At 36.1% G+C, this 24,635-nt stretch overlaps 1 protein-coding gene across 2 annotated transcripts in view; it reads left to right on the top strand.

Annotated features, from left to right (window-relative positions):
* LOC120623836 overlaps positions 1 to 24,635 on the top strand; it is a 58,062-nt gene that overhangs the window by 21,662 nt on the left and 11,765 nt on the right. For both annotated transcript variants that reach the window (XM_039890111.1, XM_039890104.1), the window contains exons 22-51: positions 166 to 436; positions 1,556 to 1,848; positions 2,560 to 2,736; positions 3,039 to 3,233; positions 3,608 to 3,793; positions 3,877 to 4,046; positions 4,736 to 4,950; positions 5,118 to 5,280; positions 5,634 to 5,859; positions 6,290 to 6,394; positions 6,493 to 6,604; positions 6,930 to 7,076; positions 8,184 to 8,302; positions 8,410 to 8,607; positions 9,345 to 9,524; positions 10,005 to 10,103; positions 10,483 to 10,635; positions 13,376 to 13,582; positions 15,296 to 15,454; positions 16,375 to 16,610; positions 16,958 to 17,069; positions 17,530 to 17,700; positions 18,324 to 18,466; positions 18,647 to 18,752; positions 19,383 to 19,516; positions 20,300 to 20,501; positions 21,473 to 21,693; positions 22,262 to 22,397; positions 22,983 to 23,360; positions 23,835 to 24,080. In XM_039890111.1, coding sequence (XP_039746045.1) covers positions 166 to 436; positions 1,556 to 1,848; positions 2,560 to 2,736; positions 3,039 to 3,233; positions 3,608 to 3,793; positions 3,877 to 4,046; positions 4,736 to 4,950; positions 5,118 to 5,280; positions 5,634 to 5,859; positions 6,290 to 6,394; positions 6,493 to 6,604; positions 6,930 to 7,076; positions 8,184 to 8,302; positions 8,410 to 8,607; positions 9,345 to 9,524; positions 10,005 to 10,103; positions 10,483 to 10,635; positions 13,376 to 13,582; positions 15,296 to 15,454; positions 16,375 to 16,610; positions 16,958 to 17,069; positions 17,530 to 17,700; positions 18,324 to 18,466; positions 18,647 to 18,752; positions 19,383 to 19,516; positions 20,300 to 20,501; positions 21,473 to 21,693; positions 22,262 to 22,397; positions 22,983 to 23,360; positions 23,835 to 24,080 — 5,460 coding nt within the window. The remainder of the gene's footprint in view (positions 1 to 165; positions 437 to 1,555; positions 1,849 to 2,559; positions 2,737 to 3,038; positions 3,234 to 3,607; positions 3,794 to 3,876; positions 4,047 to 4,735; positions 4,951 to 5,117; positions 5,281 to 5,633; positions 5,860 to 6,289; positions 6,395 to 6,492; positions 6,605 to 6,929; positions 7,077 to 8,183; positions 8,303 to 8,409; positions 8,608 to 9,344; positions 9,525 to 10,004; positions 10,104 to 10,482; positions 10,636 to 13,375; positions 13,583 to 15,295; positions 15,455 to 16,374; positions 16,611 to 16,957; positions 17,070 to 17,529; positions 17,701 to 18,323; positions 18,467 to 18,646; positions 18,753 to 19,382; positions 19,517 to 20,299; positions 20,502 to 21,472; positions 21,694 to 22,261; positions 22,398 to 22,982; positions 23,361 to 23,834; positions 24,081 to 24,635) is intronic.

Raw genomic sequence — 24,635 nt, 5'->3', positions numbered from 1 at the left:
ATCGTGATCAACTAAATAATATTTTTAAGTACACAAAATATAATTTTTACATATATTTATGTATTTTATATAATTACATGTAATAATATGAGATTATCTTCACTTTGTGGTTCATGATATTTTTGTCAATAAGAACATTTACGTATACATTTTTTTTTCTTGTAGGAAAAACGTATGTTCAACGCACGTCTTTTACTCTCGAACTCATCGAGTACTGCCTCCCTTACGCTCCATACATCGGAAAGTGTCATAAAAGCTAACGCTTTATACCGCAACATTCCCTATGACAAGTGCATCTCCGCAAGTTTGGACGTAGATGGCAAGAAGCAGTTTGACACTGTCATGTCCCTGAAAAGACACGATGTGAAGTACGGGTTCGTGTGGCTTCCACACGCGTATTGGGTTGTTAATGATGAAAAGATCGCGGAACTGTCTGGTAAGCAATGAATAGGTCGTTATAATAATATGCATTATTTTCATAGCATTAATACGATTCGACAGTTCAGCGTTACATTGCTAGTGAAATACGACCAAGCATCTATCAGTTCGACGTGTTGACTATACTAAACATACCAACGAAAGAAGCGACAATGTTTTGGCTTATCTACCTAAATCAAATTAAACTTAATACAATATGCTGATAATGCATGTAGAACGCACCTCTGAACTAAACTATATTGGCAGGTATAAAATAGTGCTATCTCTTTTCACAGAGAGAAGGGGATAGCGCTACTTTTAGCCCTGGCAATTAAATTTACTTATGAGATTTATCTATAAAAGAATTGGATACAAGGTACGGCCCGTCTCTGTTTACGTGCAATACAATCATCATCATCGACGTCATTTCAAACTCTTTTTACGGCCCAATACAGGGCTCGGGTCTTCGCCCGGATTGGTGGACTTCAGCCGCCTTTGACAACTTAATGGCAAACTTTCAGGCATGCAGGTTTCCTCGCTATGTCAAAGTCAAAAATATCTTTATTCAAGTAGGCCCATAGGTGGAGATAGGATATGGAGACTTACACGTTACACGTTTTATGTAGGAATTACACGTTAGTGAGATGTTGGCGAAAACCACATTCGTAAACTTAAAACTAAAGCTACGAGGGTTCCAAACGCGTCCTGGTCTCACATCTCACAATGTCATTTAAAAATTATGTTTTCCTTAACCGTTAAATAAAAATAAATATACAATAGTTTGTATCAGTAATCATTTTTTTGCCCATAACTAACTAACTAGACTAGGTATTTCAATCATTTATTCATTTCATTTTGTTTTAAATTCTCAACAATGCTTAAAAAAACACTATTAAAAATTTATAAAAAAAACATCTACCCTCCGCTTGCGGGGCTTTTGAATGCCGAAGCAACCGGCGGTCAGGGCTCCAGAGTGAGGAACCTCCTCACAATACGCGCCCTTTCAAGGACTACTGCCTTCTGTATCCTAACTAGACTAATTATTAAGAGTAGTTTGAATGCACTTCGAAAGCCTCAATAAAATGTATACTTACAACAATGATACAGAAAACACATAATTCCATTGGATAACTTTCAGGTAGTCTTAAGGTAAAATCTAAAGGTGGAGTGACACAATGGGACATAGCAGCCGATTTCCAAACAAAGCAGCTAGCTAGTCGTATGATTGGTTACTACACTGTAAATGGCCCCACGCACGGTACTAAATTAAACCTCGACTACCAATTCTACGGCAATCCAAAGCAAAATATAAAAATCGAGGGCTTATACAGTGAGAGACCGATGTCTTATAGGCACGACTTGTATGGAGAATTGTCTATGGAATTCACGGCATATCCAATGTATAATTTCTACTCAATTCTGAGGAATGTGGTACGTACTACATTATTTTATATATCTGTACACTTTTACAATAGTTTTTCTTCTATAAATGAATCGATGTAAAAATGCTAAAATGAACTATATAACTCCTTAAGGTGTTGGAAAACTTAGGAAAAAGGTGTTGTAATGTGAAACGAACTATTTGATTTAGTTTCTCCCTCACCTTTTTGGCAACAAAGCGCGAGGCATCGTCAAAATCTGTACTATCGTAGTACTAAGCTCATATTTGCGATAATCTCGGATTTCTCAATGAAATGCCTTTTTGGCAAGAATTTAGCACTCCATTTTAAGGCGATATCATCGTATCAACAATATCCTACGATGAGAAGTGGTTAAGGCCGTAGTCCACCACGCTGGCCCAGTGCGGTTTGGTATCCAAGCAAAGGTCTATAGTATTTTAAAATGATTTATTAATTCAAGGTCACTAAGATTTATGTGCTTATTAGGCAACTCTGTCTACAACGCTCTTACAGGATTCCGTTTTAAATATAATCAGATCGACATTTTCTACTTTGATATTATAATTATGTAATCTATATGACATTATAATGTTGTTGTAAACAAATTAAAAAAAATAGAAGTCATGGAAGCAACTATGGAGACTACAAATAGGCAGACACCTTTACTGTCGTAGTTCTAATTTAAATAAACAATATAGTTTTTCATTCCGGTATTCCAGGATTATGTCCATTTTTGTTTCAGAAAACTCAAAATCACATCGACATAGGTTTCAATGTGAGCACATCCAAAGCAGAACGGTCGGACCCAGCTTTCACGTTTGTATTCAAACGTATTGACAAATTGAATGGACTGAAACTGGATACTCAAGTTGTACTAAAAAGACCCAAACCTATAATTCTAAAGTTCCAGTATGACCAAGTAAGTAACCGAACCAGAAGTCGCAAACCTTAAGAAAATGGATACCTACTTTATGAATTTGCTGAGTTAATTAGGTTTATCTTTCTTACCTACATTTTTCATAGAGTTTGGATGCTTTGTCTATCCCTTCCCGCGTAACCCATACCCCGAAGCCACTGCATGCAAACCTGGAATGTGTTTGCTTGCTCCAGAAATAAGAGAAGTGTTTCGCATCTGTACTTGGCACTAAAATTCAGACTAAAATAAACTACAAATATGTGGCCACTTTTTATATACTACCCTAAAGTGTTTTATTTTTTCAGACAGGTCCTAAATACTCCGCTTTAGCACTACTGAACTTCAACCCGAAATCTCGAGAGATCTTAATATCGGGCTATGTGTTTGCTCCTCCTGGAACGCAGTTGTATGCAGACGCTGAACTAAACGTCACGTTGCCAACCTTGCATCCGTGCCAACTCAAAGCGAAGTTACATGAAAAACAACCTAATGAGTTTCAGGTAAAGAAAATATTATAGACAGGCATATTAGATACTCGAAATTGCTTAGGCATTAAGTTAGTCCAGACATCTTATGTACACAATTTCTATCTCTAGCTGGTCTTTATAATTTTTCCCGGCTTGGTTTGTATGGACATCAGCCAATAACATTGATACTTTCACAGATATAATAAGAGAGCCATCAAACATCAAACAACCCTTATTTCTATAATTTTTCTAATACCACCGCAGATCTTAGATAATACATTTTCAAAACATTTTAAAAATTCCTTTGAAAAATCATAACCTTTATGTAGTCGAATAATTTTAGTAATTTTAGTTTAAAAAAGGATCTAAATATATTAAAAACAAGATTTGAACACTTTTTTTAATAGGTTAACGCAATGGGCGTATGGTTTACTGGCGTAGATTTCAACATAGACGCCGTGTACCAAGACCAGTCTAAAACCAACTTGGCCTCGTACCGTCTAAAAGTGCTGATCAACAGCAGTCATTTCAAAGACATCGCTGTCGACGCAAGATTCACGCAAGACAATCGACAAATAACTTTTATCGCTGAGGTAAAGTATTCTATTTAGGTTTGATTTTTCGATCGCCGAATTATTGAAAATGATCAAAAAAAATAACTTTTTCCAAATTTTAGGGTGAATACAATGCAGATAAATACAAAGCACTTGTACGTTACTTACTGCTGTCCGAACAAAATTTCACGGCGTACGGTGAAATAGGCATTAGCGAAAAGTCTTACAGTTTGAGCCTGAACGCTGATCTCAATAACAACACTAACATCGACATGGATATACATTTCGACCAGTAAGTAAAATTTCTAGATTCGTATTCATTTAGTTTAGCTTCATATAGCTGAGCATGCTCAAGTAGGTCTATTGTCAATGATTTTACATTACTATGTACAGAACAAGCATCCCTAGGTCTTCTAAATGTTGGCTATCATATTATATGATATGAATATAAAAGTAAACACATTAAATTCGACTTAGAAATATGGATTATAATTTCCAATAACGTATAGCTCAGTTTCCATACGTAAACGTTTCCAAACAAACCCAAAAAAAAATTACCAACCCTTACTAGGTATAGTTTTTGGGTGCTTTTGAACTATCTAGGACTATCTACCTTTTTTGTGATGCCATAGAAATCCGCCTCATTTAAACACAGCTGATGTTTTGATTCAACGTATATTTTTTGAAGAAAATTATGTACCTTTATTTCTCTAAAACTATTGGTCTTAAGAAAAAGTTGTGGAACCAGATTTTTACTACTATGAACAAATCTTATATGATCTCTCTTTAAAAGAGACATCATATTTTGTCTGCACCACATCTCAGACCGCGGTTTGTATAAAAGTCGTGATACGACCATATAAACTATTATAGACATTATAGCAATGTGTTGAGTACCAATAGGATAATCATTAATTTGTTTAGAATAATCCAAACTAAAATATAATTCATGCCTTTTAAATTATTATAATATTTTATCAGACTCCGCGACGTCCACATATCATACCAACGCGCCGTAAGCGCTCGCCAAAAACGGCTAAGCGCTTCGTTCAACTGGGATGCTAACAGGGATCCCTCCCAGAAACTCAGCATAGACGCCAAGTTGGATCATAAGGGAGACTGGCATCACGGTGGACACGTAACTTTACACTACCCCGGCCGAGTCGTTAACGGAGAATTTGAGTTTTTGTTGAAAGGTAAGCAATGCATGTAAAACTCCAAAGAATACTCTTGCTCAGATCAACGCAGGTATCAAGTTGGCAAAAATTTCCTGAAAGATAATATGTATACTGAAATAAACGTTACAATTAGAAACTATAGTTATTTAAGTAATATCCATAAAATATCTTCATATTCAATTTAGATTGGTTCTGCGAATGGATGGTCCAAATGGGTTGGGCAAGTCAAACTGCAATAGTGTGGCGAGTAAAGGCTTTCTCTGAAGTACACGATCAAACCATATACGCGTTACTGTCTAGCCTTAGCACACCTTTTCCTATGTGGGAGGACACAAGTTTTAATCTTATGTAAGTAGAATAATCTTATTATAGTTATTGTGATAGTCAATATATGAATACTATAATACTCTAAATTTTGATTCTTTTCATCTACTGGCAATCTGTGACTAGAGTTTACAGCGCCTAAACACAAAAACTCAAGATGTTTACTTGTGTAAAGTTCTCTCGTTTGCCGCCAATATTACCATCATTATTATATAATATTACGTCGTCGTGTCAATTCCCTTTATCTAGAAATAGGCTCAAGACCAGCTAGACCTATTTATTAAATCGAAGTATTCTCATAATAATATTGTTTTGGATAGCATAAAACTATTTTTAGAAGCCAATAAAAGTACATAACATAAGAAAATCACAACCAGGTGGCGTTATAAAGACAACCTTCAAGCAGTCAACGGTAGTATGAACTGGCAGGAAAACTTCCTGGCATTCAATCTACTAGCTGATTACCTGTTCACCACTACAAAGTTTTACGGAGAGATCAATGCATCTGTAAACTCGACCATACCAACTTTGCCGAGAGCGGCCGCTATTGCAAGACATACGGTTGTTTGGAAGAAAAGCGCTGATACTCTACTGAGTTTTCAGGTAAACAAATAGACATATGTCAATCCTGAAATCCTCTATCAAAGAATTTATCATACCTATTTCTCTTATGGTAATTTAGTTACATACATCATTTTTAACGCAAATAATCATATTATTTTGCTCCTAACGAGCAAAAGCAGATTTTTAGATGCCCTGAATATGATAAGTCTAAGTGACAAGTTTTATTCAAATCCATTTGTGAACGAGTCAGGAATTTTATGTTATATTTTGACAGTAATTTGCCATCGTAGGATACTCAGGACATAGATAACGCTCGTTAGCACCTTGCAAACTGCTTCTTCAAACTGTAAATACATAAATGTTAAACTGTAGATTCCTTCTTTTCAAAAATGAATCACAAATCACAAATAGTTCCTAATATAATACGATAAATCGATAAACGCTGAAATTAACTTTACTTTGTCTTTAGTACAATGAAGATGGGTTACTTATGATCAATTCATCCTGGGCAATTCACAAGGGATTAAAGGAAAACAACGTTACTGGAAGGGTGACCCTTCTAACACCATTCCAAGTAAGTACTATTTTATGCTTGATATTTTATTAAGTAACATACATCTCTCTTAATCTTTGTCACCTTTGCATATATGTTATGATTATTTTCGTTTCAAGGGCTATACCAAAGGATTTCTGCGAACTGAATTTGTTTTTGGCCACAAGAGGGACATAAAAGGTGTGACATATCTAGATTTGGAAGAAAAGGTTATCAAGATCTACGTTAATGGTACGCAATTTGATTTACCTCGAATTATAATAGAAATATACGTTTTTGCGTGTCCGCTGAGTGACCAATAGATTCATAACTATATTCCTGGATAGAACAAATTGCATGAAGAAATTGCATTTTATGAATTACGTAAACGCATTTTATGTAATACGCCCCCATATATTTTCACCACTTTTGTATAAACTACGCAATTCTCTGGTCCATGTTAGCAGGATACCATCTTCGCATTGTTGTATGAATGTAATAAACTTATCGTTCCCTTGCTGCGTAAGAAAAAACGAATCACAAACACACTTGTAATAATAGTGTTGATTGTTCTCAGGGCATATGCGACGCATCACAAACTGCATGCTAGTTGTAAACGTCACTAGTCCGATCCCGCAGTTCTCTCATACAACCGCTAGATTCGGATTTGTGGAGGCCGACAGACATCTTGTAGCCATGATTGTCACACCAAACACCACCACAGGTAAAATAAAATATAATCATAATATTATCACGTCAATAAAATGAAAAAGTCCCATATTCTTTTACAAGAAGTCGATCGTACCACGTTATGTGCTTGATATGCAAGTAACACGAAAGACTTACCAATTTCCTCATAAGTCAACTTGGAATAATAAAGTAAGCTTAGACAAAAAAAATGGAAACATAGTTGCAACGCGTCTGACTCCTCCTCCAAAACATGCTCCGAATGCCGTTCGATGATAATATAAGAGTAGATTTTAATGAAATGATCTTCATCATCATAATCATCATATCAACCCATTGCCTCCTCCCACAATGAGAATGGGTTACGGCCGTAACGCACCGCCCGGTGCAGTTTGGTGGACTCCAAACACCTAAACATTATGGAGAACTCTCAGGCATGCAGGTTTCCTCACGATGTTTTGCTTCACCGTTGAAGAAAGTGATACTTGAATTGCTTTAAAAGGCATATAACTTAGAAAAGATAGAGGTGCGTGCTGGGATTCGAACTCGGCCCACCGAAAGTGAAGACGAAGTCCTTCTCACTCAGTTTTTTTTAATGGACTACATCCATTAAATACAATCATATCTTTACCATCGAAGTGCGTTCCAAGGATCTGTTTTATTCCAACCTTGTTTTCTCTTCGTTAACATAAAGACTGGAGGAATGAACTCCAAATTCTAAATATCAAGAGGTAATAACCTTCTACACAACCCATTTCATCTTAACTTGCATCATCACTTTCCATCTTAAGTTTTATTTGTAGTCAAGCGCTGGTGTATATATTTAACAAAGTTCAACGCGCTACAGTTTCCACTAAATATTTTGACGCATTTTTTTTTACTTTAGCTGGCTACACCTTATTCAGAGGAAGCTTTCTGGTATTCGATTTTAATTTAACATAAGATAAGAAGAATTACTGTTATCAATTTTCATATACGGAACGATGGCGCTGACATTCTTTTCTTAAGAAAAGTCCAGAATAAATTCAGAACTAAAAGAAAAAGTGCTATACCTATGCCTTGAAAGTATTAACCATAATTTCAGAAATTATGTCTGAAACTGGACAAAAGTCAAAGTAATTGTTTTCATATTTGGTTTACACAGGTATCGAAGTGTTACTTAAATTGTTATCGCTGCAAGATTTCCAAATATTCGGCCACGTGGCGCTGCCCCTACAGTACCTTAACAGAGCTATGATAACTGCGAAGAGAGCTGCCGAAGAGGTAAAGTATATCTATGTCATGTCAAAGGAAAAGGCAGACCGATTAAAAAAAACAAGGAATTCGATCGAGGAACACTTCTTAAGCCAATTTAATTGAACTGTTTGTAGGTGGACTTCAGAGTAGGCTGGGGCTCAATGGACTTTGGTTTCACGGGCATCTGGCAATGGAAGTCCATACTCGACTTCGTGTACGTTTACAAATTATACACGCCACTTGAGGACTTCGAAGAAAATGGTCTTGTAATGAAGAATATATACAAAAATGGACTAGATACCGAGCTGTCTATTCGACTTTCCAAACATAAGGCAAGTATTGTTGCAAAATGTGAACAGTCATTCTCATTAAAGATTGTCTGGGAGAGATCTTTGCTTTAGCGATGACCATCTACTTTGTGTTTCATCTTTTTTTATTTTATTGATTTTTTTTTTGGGTGTGTGTGTTTGTGTGTGCATTGAAGGATTTAATTAATCAATGATAAATTTAAGGCGGAACTTCAATACCTGAATGGTGTTAGTTAAATTGTTTATTATACATTAAATTGTTGCAATAAAAGTAAATATACAAGTAAAATTTCGTTTTGGCTTGCATACTAACTACTTATTCCAATCTACATTTCATTCACATCAGATCTGGACAGATTTTTTTTATACTGAGCATCCCCAATAAAATTATTTTCCTTACTATACGTCTTCCTTGTGTTTTGAAATTCATAGAAATATTTAATTTTGGCTGCGGACGAACTGAGTGTTCGTACTTTACATAATATAATTAAATTTATTTTATATATTAAAATGTAACATTATGTATTGTGCTGAATAAATTGAAATTGAAAGGGGGAAAGATTTTTTTCCATTTAAATTTTGTTAAGATCTTCGAACATCAACAGCAACGTATTTTCCAACCAATATACAAAAAATATACCACTGAGTGAGGGCGAGATCAAGCGAACCGCAGGGATTCCTTGAGTAAAAGCGGCACAAGACCGTAGATTATAAAAATGACATTAATAATTACAATAATTTACACTGGTTTACCTTTTCAGTTCGGTATAGCCATCCTTCTCGTGGACAACGGCAAAGGTCTTCTTGACGTCATAAAGGATCGTTTCCAACACAAGCCTGGCAGCCCGGATATGTTTGTAGAGAACTTCGACACCGAAGCGAGCGTCATATTAGACACATTGTACTACCCGACTATCACCTTCCACTCTCATATGATGAAGGTAAATACTTCTTAATAATAGGTTTTTTTTATTTCACTACAAGTTAGCCCTTGACTGCAATCTCAGCTGGTCAGTGATGATGCAGTCTGAGATGGTAACAGGCTAACCTGTTAGGGGTATGGCAGCTATATGAAAACCTAATCGGTTTCCACATAACCACCTAATGTAAATCGAAGAATCCATTAGGGGCACCTCTTTGTTGGTAGGGTGGCTCCTAAGCCAGACAAGTGATAGTTAATTCTTAAATTCATCGGGGATAAAATTGTAGACATCCCACTGAAAACATCAGCGCTCGCAGCTCGGTGGTCGTAAAAAATTTATAAAAATAGTAACTAATTACTAACATTTTTTTTCATCTATTTACTTAGTATCATGTTTACTTAGTTAAAAGTAGTTTAGCATAAAAAAAAATATTGCCAATAAAAAATTTATGTGAATTTTTTTCTAGTCCATGATATACTCCATTTTACCATATTTCAGTTCGTGGGTCCCGATGAACAGGATATATTGGAAGCAAATGCTACATTACATCTTCCAGATAAAGCACCTATTGTTTTAACAGATGTATTTATTTTAGAGGCAAGTAACTAAAACTTTATAAAACAAATCCAATCATATCCACAAATCAATATTTTTTTGTTTTAATTTTATTATTATTTGATACTTAACTCTCATAACAAAAGTTTTTTTTATTTATTCTATTTATACTCTTTATTTGCACACCGTAGTGGTGTTGAAGAAACAAAAAATATATATAGAAACAAAGCAGAACACAGTAGTCCTTAGTAGTTATCACACAAACATTTTCCAGTTGTGGGAATCGAACGCACGGCTTTGGCCTCAAAAATCAAAGTCGCACCCCACTGCGCCAATCAGCTGACTGCTTTGTTATTTTCAAACTGAAGCAGAGTGGCCAGATATAAAAAAATTACGATACTAATAATTTTTATTTTTCCAGTCGTACACGGTAATGCAAAACACCTTAAACCTGGTTACGCCATTCCAAGCAATTCAGCAGTTGAAATCTGTATACACGTTGGATATTGCTATTGGAGAGAAGATCAACTTGACTTGCGTGGCTTTACTCTACAATGGCACCTATTGGCACGAGGTATATATTGAGCTTGTTGGGCTTTAAAGCAAGGCTGTGACCAGTGGCGTGAATAGCCCTTGTACCCAGGGTATGCACAAGGTGTTCAGCACAAACATATAGTAAAATTTATATTTTAGATATGTCGGTTTATAATCAAATTACTTTACGAAAGTTATATTTTTGATTGATTTAATACTATCGTCTATCTACTGCTAATTGAATAAAAGTATATACCCTGATTTACGTCACAAAATTATGACACACCATTCGGCAGCATTTTCTAAGCACACTGATGATGATAATATTTTTTCCAACATAGGATGTTTTTAGCGTCTTGATGAAAATTATTAATATCACAATATCCTTTATCATTCCACACTTTACGTATATTAGACAATAAAACAAAAGGAAAGCAAAATAATCGATTGGTGTGTACAAAGCCGCTTAGTCAAGAATAGTTTTCGTAATACCTATTTATTATTAAACATACGTGTTACTTTATCACCTTTTTTGTGGATATTTGTAACATTGGTACACACCTTCCTTTGCAAATGATTTCTAATTTTACGATATAGGGATAGAAATTAAAGTTGTCTCTAAGTACTTTTTCCAGGCACACTGAACCCAAACAAAGACCGCACGAATATGCTTTCATTATAAAATGAATGAATAAACTATAAAATAACGTTAACACATTAAACTATCACTACTCAAACTTTTATAAGTTGCTGAATTTATGCGCTTGAACCGTTTATTTATCACCAACGCCATAGAGCATTGTTCCAAGGTAAACAATAATGGCGATTGAATATGCTAATGATAATATTGCAATCGAAATTAGTCAATTAGTCAATATATGTCTTTAATTTTTTTGTAAGTATGGGTACGAACGCTATTTTATTTTCATATGTCAACAATAAATAGAAACAATATTTATTGTTAACTTTCTCACTTTCCAATAATTCCTGGAACACTTTTCATAAAAAAATCAAACACGTAATTGATTATCCACTTCCGTAAGCAGTGCTTATAGACACCCATACATAGAGAATTTATGAATGAAACTTTTCACACAAGACCGATGCTAATCTTGTAAGTACAAGCGCACGATTATAACATTACACGACACACACTACTAACTTGCACGCACACATCTAGCAGAACGATTCTTTCTTTGGGCGTGCTTATTTTATTTGATATTTCTATGCAACAGTAGAGGGCGTCATATGTCGAGTGATTCATAATAATTGATTTACCCTGCAATCGATAACATGAGATTTAAATAATAATATAGGTATTTTTACGTGTTTTAAAAGGTAAATGTTTAGCATTTACAGTTAAAAATTAAAATACGAAGTAGAAGATTTTATTTTGTACGCTATACGCCTCGCGCGCGCTGGTTGCGCTGTCGCCTGTCTAGCGACAATTGACCTAGAAGTTTGGCCGCTCATTACTAGATGGCGCTTTCATATATTTTTTACTTAGTGTTTTTTTAATTACAAATCTTTAATGGTCCTATCTGAAGGTTCTTTAAGACCCTGAGGGTAGGGTATGCACTGCTTATTTGCATATATGCAATGCACGCCACTGGCTGTGACAGACATTTTTCTCTGACTTTACAGTGTTTTGGTTAACGCAAAGAGCTACAAATCTTTATACTAAAGCCCTTCGTACACCATATTGACTTAGCGCCAACTGGACATCAACTCACTCTAATTAAATTATGGAAAAATGCGCTTTATATTGTGCAGTATAGAGTGGGTTGTTGTAAAAACTGAAAATAGTCTGAAGCCCGCACGACCTAGCCCGCTTACCACTCATTCGCAACGCGTTCATTTCTTAAACAAAAAAAAACAAACATAATTATGAAGCAATGACTGAGAGTTTCATTTAGTAATTATACTGTTATTAACTCAAACTGTAATCTCACGAAACTTAAATTAAAAGATTTAAAAAGAACATATACAAAATTCAATTTATACTAAATCCGATGACTCCTAGAAATCATCAAAAAAGTTGCAAAGTATTGCACCGTTGCACAATAAAACGCAGGGGTAGCCCTTCGACTATTAAGACTTTGACTTCAAATATTGGATAGAAGCAGGCGTTACTTAAGAAAACGGGGGTAAGAAAGGTATAAAAGGCGACACATTTGGCGAATTTCTCACTTAAAAATATTCATTGTAAAGTCAACATCTCCTGAGGATGCTCCGGTTTCAGAGCGAAACGTGCGTAGAGGGTATATTGCCGAAGATCTGTTTGACACAGATTCTCCTGCTTTTCGCGGAGTATAGCAAATTAAGCTTAATTTTGATAACTTTGACTTCACTTTTGGGGGGCAGAGTTCGAATCCCAGCAGGCACCTCTAACTTTTCTAAATTATGTGCGTTATAATTATTAAAATATCACTTACTCCAACGGTGAATTAAAACATAGTGAGGAAACCTGCATGCCTGAGAATTCTCCATAGTGTTCTCAAGGCCGTGTGGAGTCCACCAATCCGCACTGGGCCAGCGTGGTGGACTACGGCCTTAACCGCCTTCTCATAGTAAGAGGAGACTCGTACCCTGTAGTGGGCCGGTAGTGGGTTGATATGATGATTTTGATGATAATTTCCTTAAACCATGTCATATCCCCACTGGGCCAGCATGGTGGATTACGGCCTTAGCCGCCTTCTCATTGTGGGAGGAGACCCGTGCCCTGTAGTGGGTCGGTAATGAGTTGATCGTGACGATGATGGTGATGATTTCTTTTATAGATATCTTATAAGATCTTCTACGAGACGGAAATTGGCGAGGATGACGCGTACCAATCGTACCTCGCCTCAGTTGGTATAGCGACCCCGTTGGCCGTACTGCCCGCACTGGAGGCGCGAGTGTCTGCGCGGCTTGAAGACGCGTTATGGAAACTATCCGCTGACATCGCCATGCCTTCGTTCACTGTCACTGCTCTAGCGAGACTTGAAGTAAGTACACGTCTATAGCTCACAAAACCATGCAAGTCAAATAAACATAGTATGCGTCTATACCCAACCTATTCATTTGGGGTTTTATAATAATGTTATGTTCACCAAAGTAACATAGGAAACAATAAAATTCAAAATTCATTTATTTCAAGTAGGCCCACTTTATAAGCACTTTTGAAACGTCAAGTATGTCTGTTTGTACTGACTCTACCAATAAGGTTAAACTATTTTTAAAATAATAAATACAATAATAATAATAAAAACAAAAATAAATGTACTACGACAATACACATATCGCCATCTAGTCCCAAGTTAGTAAGCGTTGCTTATGTTACGGGTACTAAGCTGATGAATATTTTGATGAATATAATATACATAAATACTTATAATATACAGACAAACGCCCCTTCACTGAAAATCCTTCATGTTTATTACACACATTTTCCAGCTGTAGGAATCGAATCCACGGCCTTGGAATCATAAAAAGCAGGGTCGCTGCCCACTGAGCCAATCGGCTCTCATAATATCATATCATAAATATGTATCACCTATTACTAATTATCTTAATATATATAAATCTCCTGTCACGATGTTTGTCCGCGATGGACTCCTAAACTACTTAACCGATTTTAAATAAAATTGGCTCACCGTGAGCAGTCTGGTCCAACTTAAGAGATAGGATATCTTAGATCTTTAATTATAGTCGCAATTTTATTTTATTGCAAATTAATTGTCACATGTTATATATATATATGTATATATATACTACAATACTCACTTAAGGCTAAGCGATACTGAATACTTTAAAAACAAAATCAAACGCAGACGAAGTCGCGGGCAACAACTAGTATTACTATATGTTTCCACAAAATAAATAAATAGTTTTTAGGAGATACAATAATCAGCTCTCTTATACAACGTGTAACAGAATTACGAAATTATATTGAAGGATGCATAAGACACTTTTCTCAAGCAATCACGCTGTAAATGTTTACTTATGACAACCCTTTTGAAGATAAAAGACCGACACGCGTATAGTACCTACGCTACGCGACGCTAACCTAATAAAGTATAAAGTGACAGTTGACACATTGATAATAGGTGTCAACGCATAGCAACTGTCGGAAAAGTTTCAGAATAGGGCTACTGGTCTTGTATCCAAACTTCGGCCGTGGCTAGTTACCGCCCCACCGACAAGGACTGGTCACCGAACGTCTTTAGCGTTCCGGTATGTTGCCACGAAGAAACCGATTAGAGCTACTGCTTAAACTTTAAACCCGAAATAAAACATTTTCAATTATACCGATTGCTTGCTTGAAGGTGCCTTCATCATAGTTTTACGCCTTGAAACCATTGTGCTTAAATACTATTTATAACATACGTCTGTACAAAATCTATAAATTTTCTACTAATTAAAACTACCTATTAAATGTCTACTAATTTTAAAATATTATTGTATTCTCGATGTAAGTGAACTATTGTGTTCTTTTTGGGAAATAAATGTCTTTAAGCCGAAAATAGTTAAGAAAGCTTTTGCGTATCTCTTAAGTACATACAACTTATTTAATATGATGAAATATTGCAAAATATTTTTCGAACTATTCCAGCTTTTTTATGAATGTTTAGTTATTCACTCAGCAGTAAGATATATATATATGAAACTCGGCTGGTAAACATATTATTATATTACCTAATGATAAAACTTCAAAACAGCTGGACGACCCATTCGTAGAAACCTCAGGAAGCTTGAACCTGACATCCGCATACTTGGAAGACTACTTCATTAAAATGGAATTCAAGAAAGACTTCTCGGATGTTGAAAATGTAGTCGGTGGGGGCATACAAATACAGCAAGGCAATCAGAACAACTATGTAAGTATATTTTATTTTGATTGTTTATTATTACTATTTCCTTTACTGTTCCACTCAAATGTTTATTAAAAATTAATTGATTGTAATGTTAACAGTTCAGTGCTATAAGGACGAAAATTAAGTTAATCTTTCATTCTTATAACCAAAATTCATTCATTCATAACAAAATTCTAAAGTCTAAAGTTTAAATTAATAATAAATATAATAATAAATAAATATACTACGACAATACCATCGCCATCTAGCCCCAAAGTAAGCGTAGCTTGTGTTGTGGGTGGGTGTTATGGGTACTAAGATGACTGATGAATATTTTTATGAATAATATACATAAACAATTATAATATACATATAAACACCCAGACACTGAAAAACATTAATTTTCATCACACAAACATTTTCCAGTTGTGGGAATCGAACCCACGGCCTTGGACTCATAAAGCAGGGTCGCTGCCCACTGCGCCAATCGGCCGTCAAATTCAGCACAGTTTAATAATAAGAATAAAACTCTTTATTACAACACCTTTTTAATGGCGGCCTTATCACTGGTAGTGATCTCTTCAATTATATAATTTTAGTACAATTTTATGAAAAATGGCAAATGGCACATGGCAGTTGGAATAAGGAAAACGAATTTGGTAACTTGAAAAGAAAAATAAGCTAAAGCAAAACAAAAGCTTCTCCAAGCCGCGAATAGCATACAAATCTACAGCCAATCACAAGATGCACCGATTTCAGCAAATCATGTGATTTGAACTAGGACGCAAAGTGGCACGCTACTTGTAGGTTAACCAACGCGTCCAGCTCGAACGCATTGGTTTAAACTTGCATTTACAACGCGCTAACCTACGAGTTAAATATTTACTGTGACTGTTTATGTCAAAGTATGCCATTAATTCCATGTAACATTCTGATACGTATAGATTTTCGCGGATGCAGTATGGCGCCCGCCACCGTCCCGTCATATCCGGTTCAAAGCACGAGGTGCATTAGTCCCAGTGCTTTCACCAGCAGAACTTGCGTTTTTATTCAGCGAAGAAAATAACCAGAGAACCCTGACTGTGGATTTCAACACTGAGAACGATTACTATTCGCTGAAGGCCGATCAGTGGCCGGCTTCTCTGAGCGTCGCCCTAAGTAGCCCTCATAAACATTTTAGGTAAGCTCGTTTGTCTATTTGAAGCCAAGTTCAATTTCCAGGTCAGACCGAAAATGCTAGTTTACTGTCAAGAAATTCGTAGTACCAACCTTGAGTTAAACAATTGGCTCAGTCCAACCGCATTACTTTTGAGAGCACGTTAACCCAGATGTGATAATAATCGTTCAAAACCTCTTAAAAGAGCCGTGCGGAAGGTCTAAGCTAATACCTCTCTTTAATGAGCCAGGAGGTCTGTTTTCTTCCAGTTGGACACAAATACACTAAGTGTCGTGATATTTTTTTACTTACCTAATAAGCCTCTTTTTTTTAAATATACGCTTAACTGCATATCTGTTTTTTGCGAACAGAGCAATGAAAATAATCGGTGAATTTGAGGGTGACGATATCCGAGGTACGTTTGTTAAAGAAGACACTGAGTACAGCATCACAGGAAAAGTTCTGAATCGGGATCCACTGGAGGTATGAATCCACAGTTTAATTTATATGGCGTGTATATTCAATTTACTATGCTTTCATAGCCTTTAGAGGGAACTTTCATGTTACATCTTATAAATTATAGTTTCTCTTTCAATATATTACTGGTGTCTGTAGGGAGGCTTGGCCGTGACTCGTTATCACCCTACCGACAAAGACGTTTCGCTAAGCGATTTAATGTTCCGGTGCGATGTGGCGTAGAAACCGATTAGGGATATGACTACCATACTCCCTAACAGGTTAGCCTGCTACCGTCATAGACCGCATCATCACTTACCACCAGGTGGGATTACAGTCAAGGGCTAACTTATAATCAATCAATAATTTTTTTATTTTGCTTGAATATGGTACATGCAACATGTTTACATAGGTGTTGTAGTGGAATACAAAACTAATTTTGCAATATTTGCAGTGCTAATTTTATTCACGTTTGCATTTCCCGCAGCTCTCGCTGAACATAATTCCAAAAGGTCAAGGGCAGCAATTAACAATCCGAGTAAAGTGTGAAACTACCCCAACAGTGTACGCCATAACTGCGCATATAGTGAGCTCAATAGAGTTCACAGTGCGTGCCAAGCTTGAGATGGAACAAAACTTCACTGATGTTTATTTTAAGGTAATTATATACCTAAAGTGGGTTAGGTAAAGTTCACTAAGATTGGACTATCAACGTGCTCCAAATTATGAAAATCAAGCTTAATTTGCTATACTCCGCGAACAGCACTTAACAATTATTCATTGTAAAGTCAACATCTCCTGAGGATGCTCCGGTTTCGAAGCGAAACGTGCGTAGAGGGTACATTGCCGAGGATCTGTTTGGTGTGGAGTATACGGATTGAAGTAATTATAAATTACACCATACAGATTCTCCTGCTGTTCGCGGAGTATAGCAAATTAAGCTTAATTTTCATAATATATTATGGATTTCCGCAAAGTAACGCCTGCTTCTATCCAATATCCAAATGTGCTCCAAATATACTACGACAATACACACATCACCATCTTGCCCCAAAGTAAGCGTAGCTTTTGTTGAGGGTACTATGATAGCTGATGAATATTTTTATGAATAACATACATAAATACTTAAAATATACATATAATATAAACACACCCAGACACTGAAAAACATTCATCACACAGACATTTTCCAGTAGAATCGAACCCAATAAATCAAAAATGAATGTGTAGAAAAGAATAACATTATAAGTTAAAATTAAATTTATCATCTTTATCTCACAGGTGGATATGCCACAAGTGAAAACTAAGGAAATGTACTTCAAATCCCGTGTCGATATGTATCCCGAACTACGTAGAGTGGTGACAATACAGGCAGCCACACCGCTGGAAAAGTTGCCCTATTTGAAAGGAGATACTGACTTTGTGTGAGTTTTTTAGAGTAAATGTTTAAGTGTTCAACAATATTATGCCTTTAGATTTTGCTAATCTACCTAAGCGTAGTAAGTCGCTTACATGATTGAAATAACGAAAACGAACTGAATATTGAATAAACTTTTTAACCGCATTTAATTTGGAGTTTTTAATGTAAAGTTTTATATTCTTAGATTTGGGCCAAAAACTGGATATCTGCTTTGTAATTACGCATTACCAAACATGAAAGGAGATGGTGACCTAAAATGGAGTTTTCTTTTGGGAGATCTATACATAAAAGTGAGTATAATAATTACGTTTTGATTCAAACCTTAGATGCTTCGTTCAAATATTACCTGTGATAAATTAGAAGTTGCCCGTTCGTCTGCGTTGTTATAAGTTTTTTAAAAACTTCGCTGTAACCGTCAATTGTCCCGGGCTAAAAAGGTCCTATATAGAATTAGCTCACATCATATACCCGTGGATAGTTACCACCCTACCGAAAAAGACGTGCCGCTAAGTGATTTAGTGTTCTGGTGCGATGTCGCGTAGAAACCAATTAAGGGTATGACTACCATACTCCCTAACAGGTTACCCGCTACCAACTTAGACTGCATACTCACTTTCACACATCACCACCAGGTGAGATTGGTTTTGCTATGTAGCCGTGCAAAAGAAACACATTTTGTTTAACCCTGGGGACCGTTACCCTGGTGTATCATCGCGATAAAAGTCTTCAGATACCAGCTAAATTTTATCAATATCTGTCGAGTGGTTAAGCTGGACGTAAGTAACAAACAAACAAACACACAAACACACTTTAATATTTATAATACTAGAATGGATATGTCTGCCCCCCCCCCCCTCCCCTCCAGTAATAGTTGACGTCATTATTATGTCATCAAAGATAAGATTATCTATCCGTTATAGGCAATAGGACAACAACTTGTGGAAACTATTCAAAAGAGTGTCGATTTGGACATATACTTTGGAAATAACACTGACCCAGATGGGCTTCCGAAGACAAACGCTGGATTCAGGATGGACTTGGATCGCATTTGGCAGTGAGTATATTCAATATTTTTCCAAACAATTTAAATATAAATACTTGCTTTAAACGTTGGAAGAAAACATTGTGAAGAAACCCGCTTGACTGAGAGTTCTCCATTTTTTTTTTTTTTTATTAACGATAGGCCAGCGTTTGACGACAATCATGCCCGTTAGAAAGCAATGATGAGGTCTAGGTTGGAGCACGCTTGCCTAGAAAAAGCCTATTCACTCTAGCCTTGAAGGTTCTTAAATTATACGTGGCAGGAAATACAGTTACCGGGAGGGCGTTCCACATCTTAGCGGCACGTATCAGAAACGTGGATAAAAAACGTTTCGTGCCATAATGTTCTTCACCGATCCGCACTGGGCCAGCTTGGTCAACTGGGGTCTTAACCCCTTATTGTGGAAGGAGACCCGTCCCATGTAGTTGGCCGGTAATGGGTTAATGTGAAGATGATGATGATATTCAATAATATTACCTTTCTTTACCTTTAAACGGTGACGGCAGATCAGAATACAGTTGTAACCACCCTTCGTCTTAACGCGGGTGCTATACGATGCGACCAAGGGTATTTACGGAGAATGGGCAGCAAAGTCCTCTGTGTGACTGCTACCATCTACTGAATTCACCAAACCGTATGCCCCGCAGGGTTTTATAAGCAAACCCTATCGTTACCGCGGAGAGGCATTGAGTTCAGTAGTGGACGATTTTAGACTATTGATGATGATAATTACTAATGAGGCATTGCCGAGCGAGCTGTGGGAAAAATAAATTAAACTTACCAAATAATTTCCAGAATCGGTGCAAACGCATCATTCGGTATCGTAATGCCGAAACGTGTGAAATTGATAATCAATGCTATTTTGCCGAAACCAAACGTAGATGTGCATACTTTATACGTTGATGGCACTGTCGGTGATGCGAACAATCCGGCGCAGTCGATGCAAGCTTTATACCGTACAGATGTTACTAAGATACGAGCTGGTGTCAAGGGACAGGTAAGAGAAAGCTTTTTACCGTACAGATGTTGCTAAGGAACGTGCCGGTATTAAGGGACAGGTAAGAGATAACTGTACCGTACAGATGTTACTAAGACACGTGCTGGTGTCAAAAGACCAGTAAGAAGAAACTTTGTACTATATAGATGTAACTAAGAAATATGTATCGCGGGTAGGAGAACACAGCGTACAAATGTTGCTAAGATACGTGCTGGTGTCAAGGGACAGGTAAGAGGAAGCTCTGTATCGTACAGATTTTCCTGATACGTGCTGGTAGTAAGTGAGAAGGAAACCAGTAAGAGGAAACTTCGTACTGCACGGATGTTACTAAGAGTACAAATGTATGTTATGATACAAACAGGTATAATTTAACAGGTTGGAAAAGCGTTTTAGATTTTCCATTGTCTTATGGAATATCTGTGTACAGTCAAATGATATTAGCGCACGTAAAATATGTAAAATAATACGTGGTAACCAAATTTTGTAGTTAATTAAGTAAATATAAGAACGTAAAAACTATAAACTACTCAAACAAAAGATATAAAGATCTACCTAAAATACTTGTTGATCAGGCTACAGCTGATTCTAGAATGATGTTCAAAATTTATGGTGAATTATTTATAATTTAAACTGTACCTTTAACCCTATAAGTAGTTTTTAGCGATTGTTTTTTGTACATTAAGACACTTCTGCGCCTTTGTCATTAAATAAATAAATGGAGTAATTATTTTGGAGTATTCATTAGGTGGAAACTCTTTAAATGAAAGACGACAACATGGTGTCTTGAACTTTTCTGACCGGCAGGGTGATAACGTACCTCGCGAAAGGCATGCGACAGGCGTAAATCTTGCAATCACTGCTGTCGAACGTCACTTTTCCATATAATAAATAAACAAAAGTTGACAGCGGTGATTGCAATTAACGTAATGCTAAATTACGTAACTAAAATTAAGATGTGTTTTCCCCTTTAGATGCTAACAATAGGTGAAAATTTCGACGCTAACGCTACTATAACATGGACAGCGAATTCGAAATACAGTGACGTGGATAACATAGTATCCTACAAATGGGATGTGAACGGCTCGAAATACATAGACTATACATTAAACACGCCATGGTACGAAAAAGAACCGACCCTAACTCTCAAGGGATCCTATCAGAAGGACATGGTGCATAAATTTCAAGTTGTCAAGTAAGAGATGAGTTTTTCTTAATGCATGCTACACTCAAAAATTTAAGTAGCCTTAATATTATCCCTGCAATTGAACATTGTCGATAAGAAGAGCTACTGAACTTTTGGTTACGACAATTTGTCTAATTCGCAAACTTGGTATCCGCTAGCATATTTTAAAGTGAACACGTATATATTAAATCTTAAGTATAATTAAAATTCGATTTTGAAAAATCTAATTCTGGTACTACTCGAGAGGTTTTTGTGCAGAGCAGCATTGCTGTGTTCCAGTCTGAAGGGAAAGGTTCCGATCGTCACTTTATGGGAAGTATTTAAAGCATGCCCTGCGAATTGTTGCTCTGTGTATAGGGGTTGGTTTTTCACTTACCATAGTAGTATAAATAAATATAAATGTCAATGTTCTGTCGAGATTACTGCATACATGTAAACACACCCCTTAAACTCCTTCTAACGAAATCTTCCCCATTATACATATTAATCTATGGTTTATTGACTTAAAAATGAATTCGTTAAACCTTAAGGTTATGAAGCAACTGATAAACATTATAAAATATGTTTTCTTTTTCAGAGGGCGTATGCACCGTCCGGGCAGTTGCCAAATAGGGGAAATAGATGTGCGCTACGGAGGGTTCAAACACACGGATGGACACTTTAACGTCTCCACGCCGTTCCACACCCTTCCCTGGCTGAAGTCTATATTCGACGTTAGTTATTTCAGATTAATACCTTCAATATATTTTTTATAAATTTACTAGCGCTTGACCACCTGTACCTGATGGAAAATGAAGATGTGAACTCCGCTTGTATAAAAAATGCTCAATACAGTGAGTGGGCATGTTTTAAAGAAGGATGTAAGAATCAGTAAACACAGAAATCGGAGGAGCAATTGAAACTCTAGTTTATAAGAAAAGAAGATGCACATAGATAGAATTTTAGTCAATTCTGGTTTCAGTCGGGATCCTTTTAGATGTCTTCAAAAACTTGTGTATTATAAATATATATTTATAACATGCGGGAATGAAATACTGCGTGAAAACCTATTTCAATTTCTGAGATAAGCGCAACCCGTCAACTTACGTACTCGTATATGTCCACATCAATTTAGAAGTTTGCTCTTAACAGTGGTAAAAAAAACATTAACATTGGGCCAAGAACGCGACTTTACACTTAAGATTAAAATATTAAATTCAACAGCAATTGTAACGGTAGATACTAGATAGGGAGAACCTTAAAATTATTATATTGCAGGGTATCTATTTCAAAAACAATAAAGGAATTTCATATTACAGATCAATAACGCTGACGAAACTTCAGACAACAGAGTGGACTTATTCTGGCCCAATAAGACAGCGGCAATCAACACATCACACATTTACACAAAACACGATAAAGGTTTCACACAAAATGGGACTATTGCACTCTCAATTCCAGTAAACACTCAACATTTAATCAACTCAGAATATTTCTACTTGGAAGAAGAAAAATTCAGTAACGGAAACGCGGTTATAGATTTTGACAAGGAAAGATTCGTTAAGGTCATGTTTGATAAAATTTTGAGCAAGAGCGAGAGGAATTTGGATCTCGCTACGATGAATATTCAAGTGGAAAACGTCCATACACCTGTTGGAATTAAGTATATCCAGGAGTATGATGAAACTGGAAGTATTGTAAGTATCGTTAATTTTATATACTTTTAAGTAAAATCCTTTGAAAAAATTTAAGTCCACTTAGTACATACTACTTAGTCTACCATCTTCCATCTAGATAATGATGTATGCAGTGTAGGCTATTTTCTATAAAAATCTTATTGCCACCGCATTGCTGGTTTCCTCTGGTGTTTCAAATTGTTATAGGAAGTACTTAACTACACTTACTTTCATGCCAGATTAGGCATAAATTATAGTATGCGAAATTTTGGCATGCATGAAGGTGCTCACAATCTGCACAGGAAATCACCACGATATAACTTGTTGCATCGCTTATTGAATATTTAATAATATACAATAGGCGATGCAATATATTTGATAATCGTTTGGTCCGAGGTGAATAAGGTTCTAGTAAAAAGAAGCAAGCACTACGTAATAAACTTCAAAACTAAACTATCTATCTAACAACATGATAACAGTTTTTGTAATCTGCAGGATGTTAAACAAGCAACGTTATTCCACCTACACAACACATCAATACTCAATGTGACCGGAATACTAGACGTTCATTCCTACGACATCGGCAAAAAGATGAAATTCACCGCAATCCACGGTAGTCGAACCTGGAACTTCGACAACATTTACGAAGTTATAGATAAGCAATTGAAGCAGGGCAGCAAAATCACTTGGGCAGAAGATGTGTGGCTCGGTTATGATATTCACGTCACCAATTTGACTGTAGTAAGTAATTATTTAATTTAACCAGTTACTCTAGTAGTTAACATGTTCAACATCACAGGTCTTGATTTCAACTGTATATTAAGTAATGATGTGTATCATAAAAAGAAAATTCATCAGTCATCCTAGTACCCATAACACATGTTACGCTTATTTTTGGGCTAGATGGCGATGTGTGTGTTGTCGTATTATATTTATATTATATGTACTACAACATAAATATATATATATATATATATATATATATATAATTTCGTCGAAGTTATGTATCCGATAAGAAATTCTCAGTACCTGTCAGAAGAATTAGTATCGTTCCACTCGTGGGTCGTGTTAAGCCTTGATTTTCGGTTGGTATTACTAACATGTGGTGTGTAGTCATGTGGTCTTAACTCTAAATCCGTCTCTTCGAAAGAGAAATAGAGAGCAGTTGAACAGAAATATACTAAGGATGAGGCTTTTGTCAATACGATTTTTAAAAAAATGGTATGAGATTCATTATGAGAAGGTCGTGTACCTTAGGTGGGTCAAGAAAATTGTTTAAGCCACTTTTTTCTACCT

This window comes from Pararge aegeria, chromosome 1 (assembly GCF_905163445.1).
Source record: "Pararge aegeria chromosome 1, ilParAegt1.1, whole genome shotgun sequence".
Taxonomy (NCBI): Eukaryota; Metazoa; Arthropoda; class Insecta; order Lepidoptera; family Nymphalidae; genus Pararge; species Pararge aegeria.
This window is presented reverse-complemented; position numbering and strand designations above follow the sequence as displayed.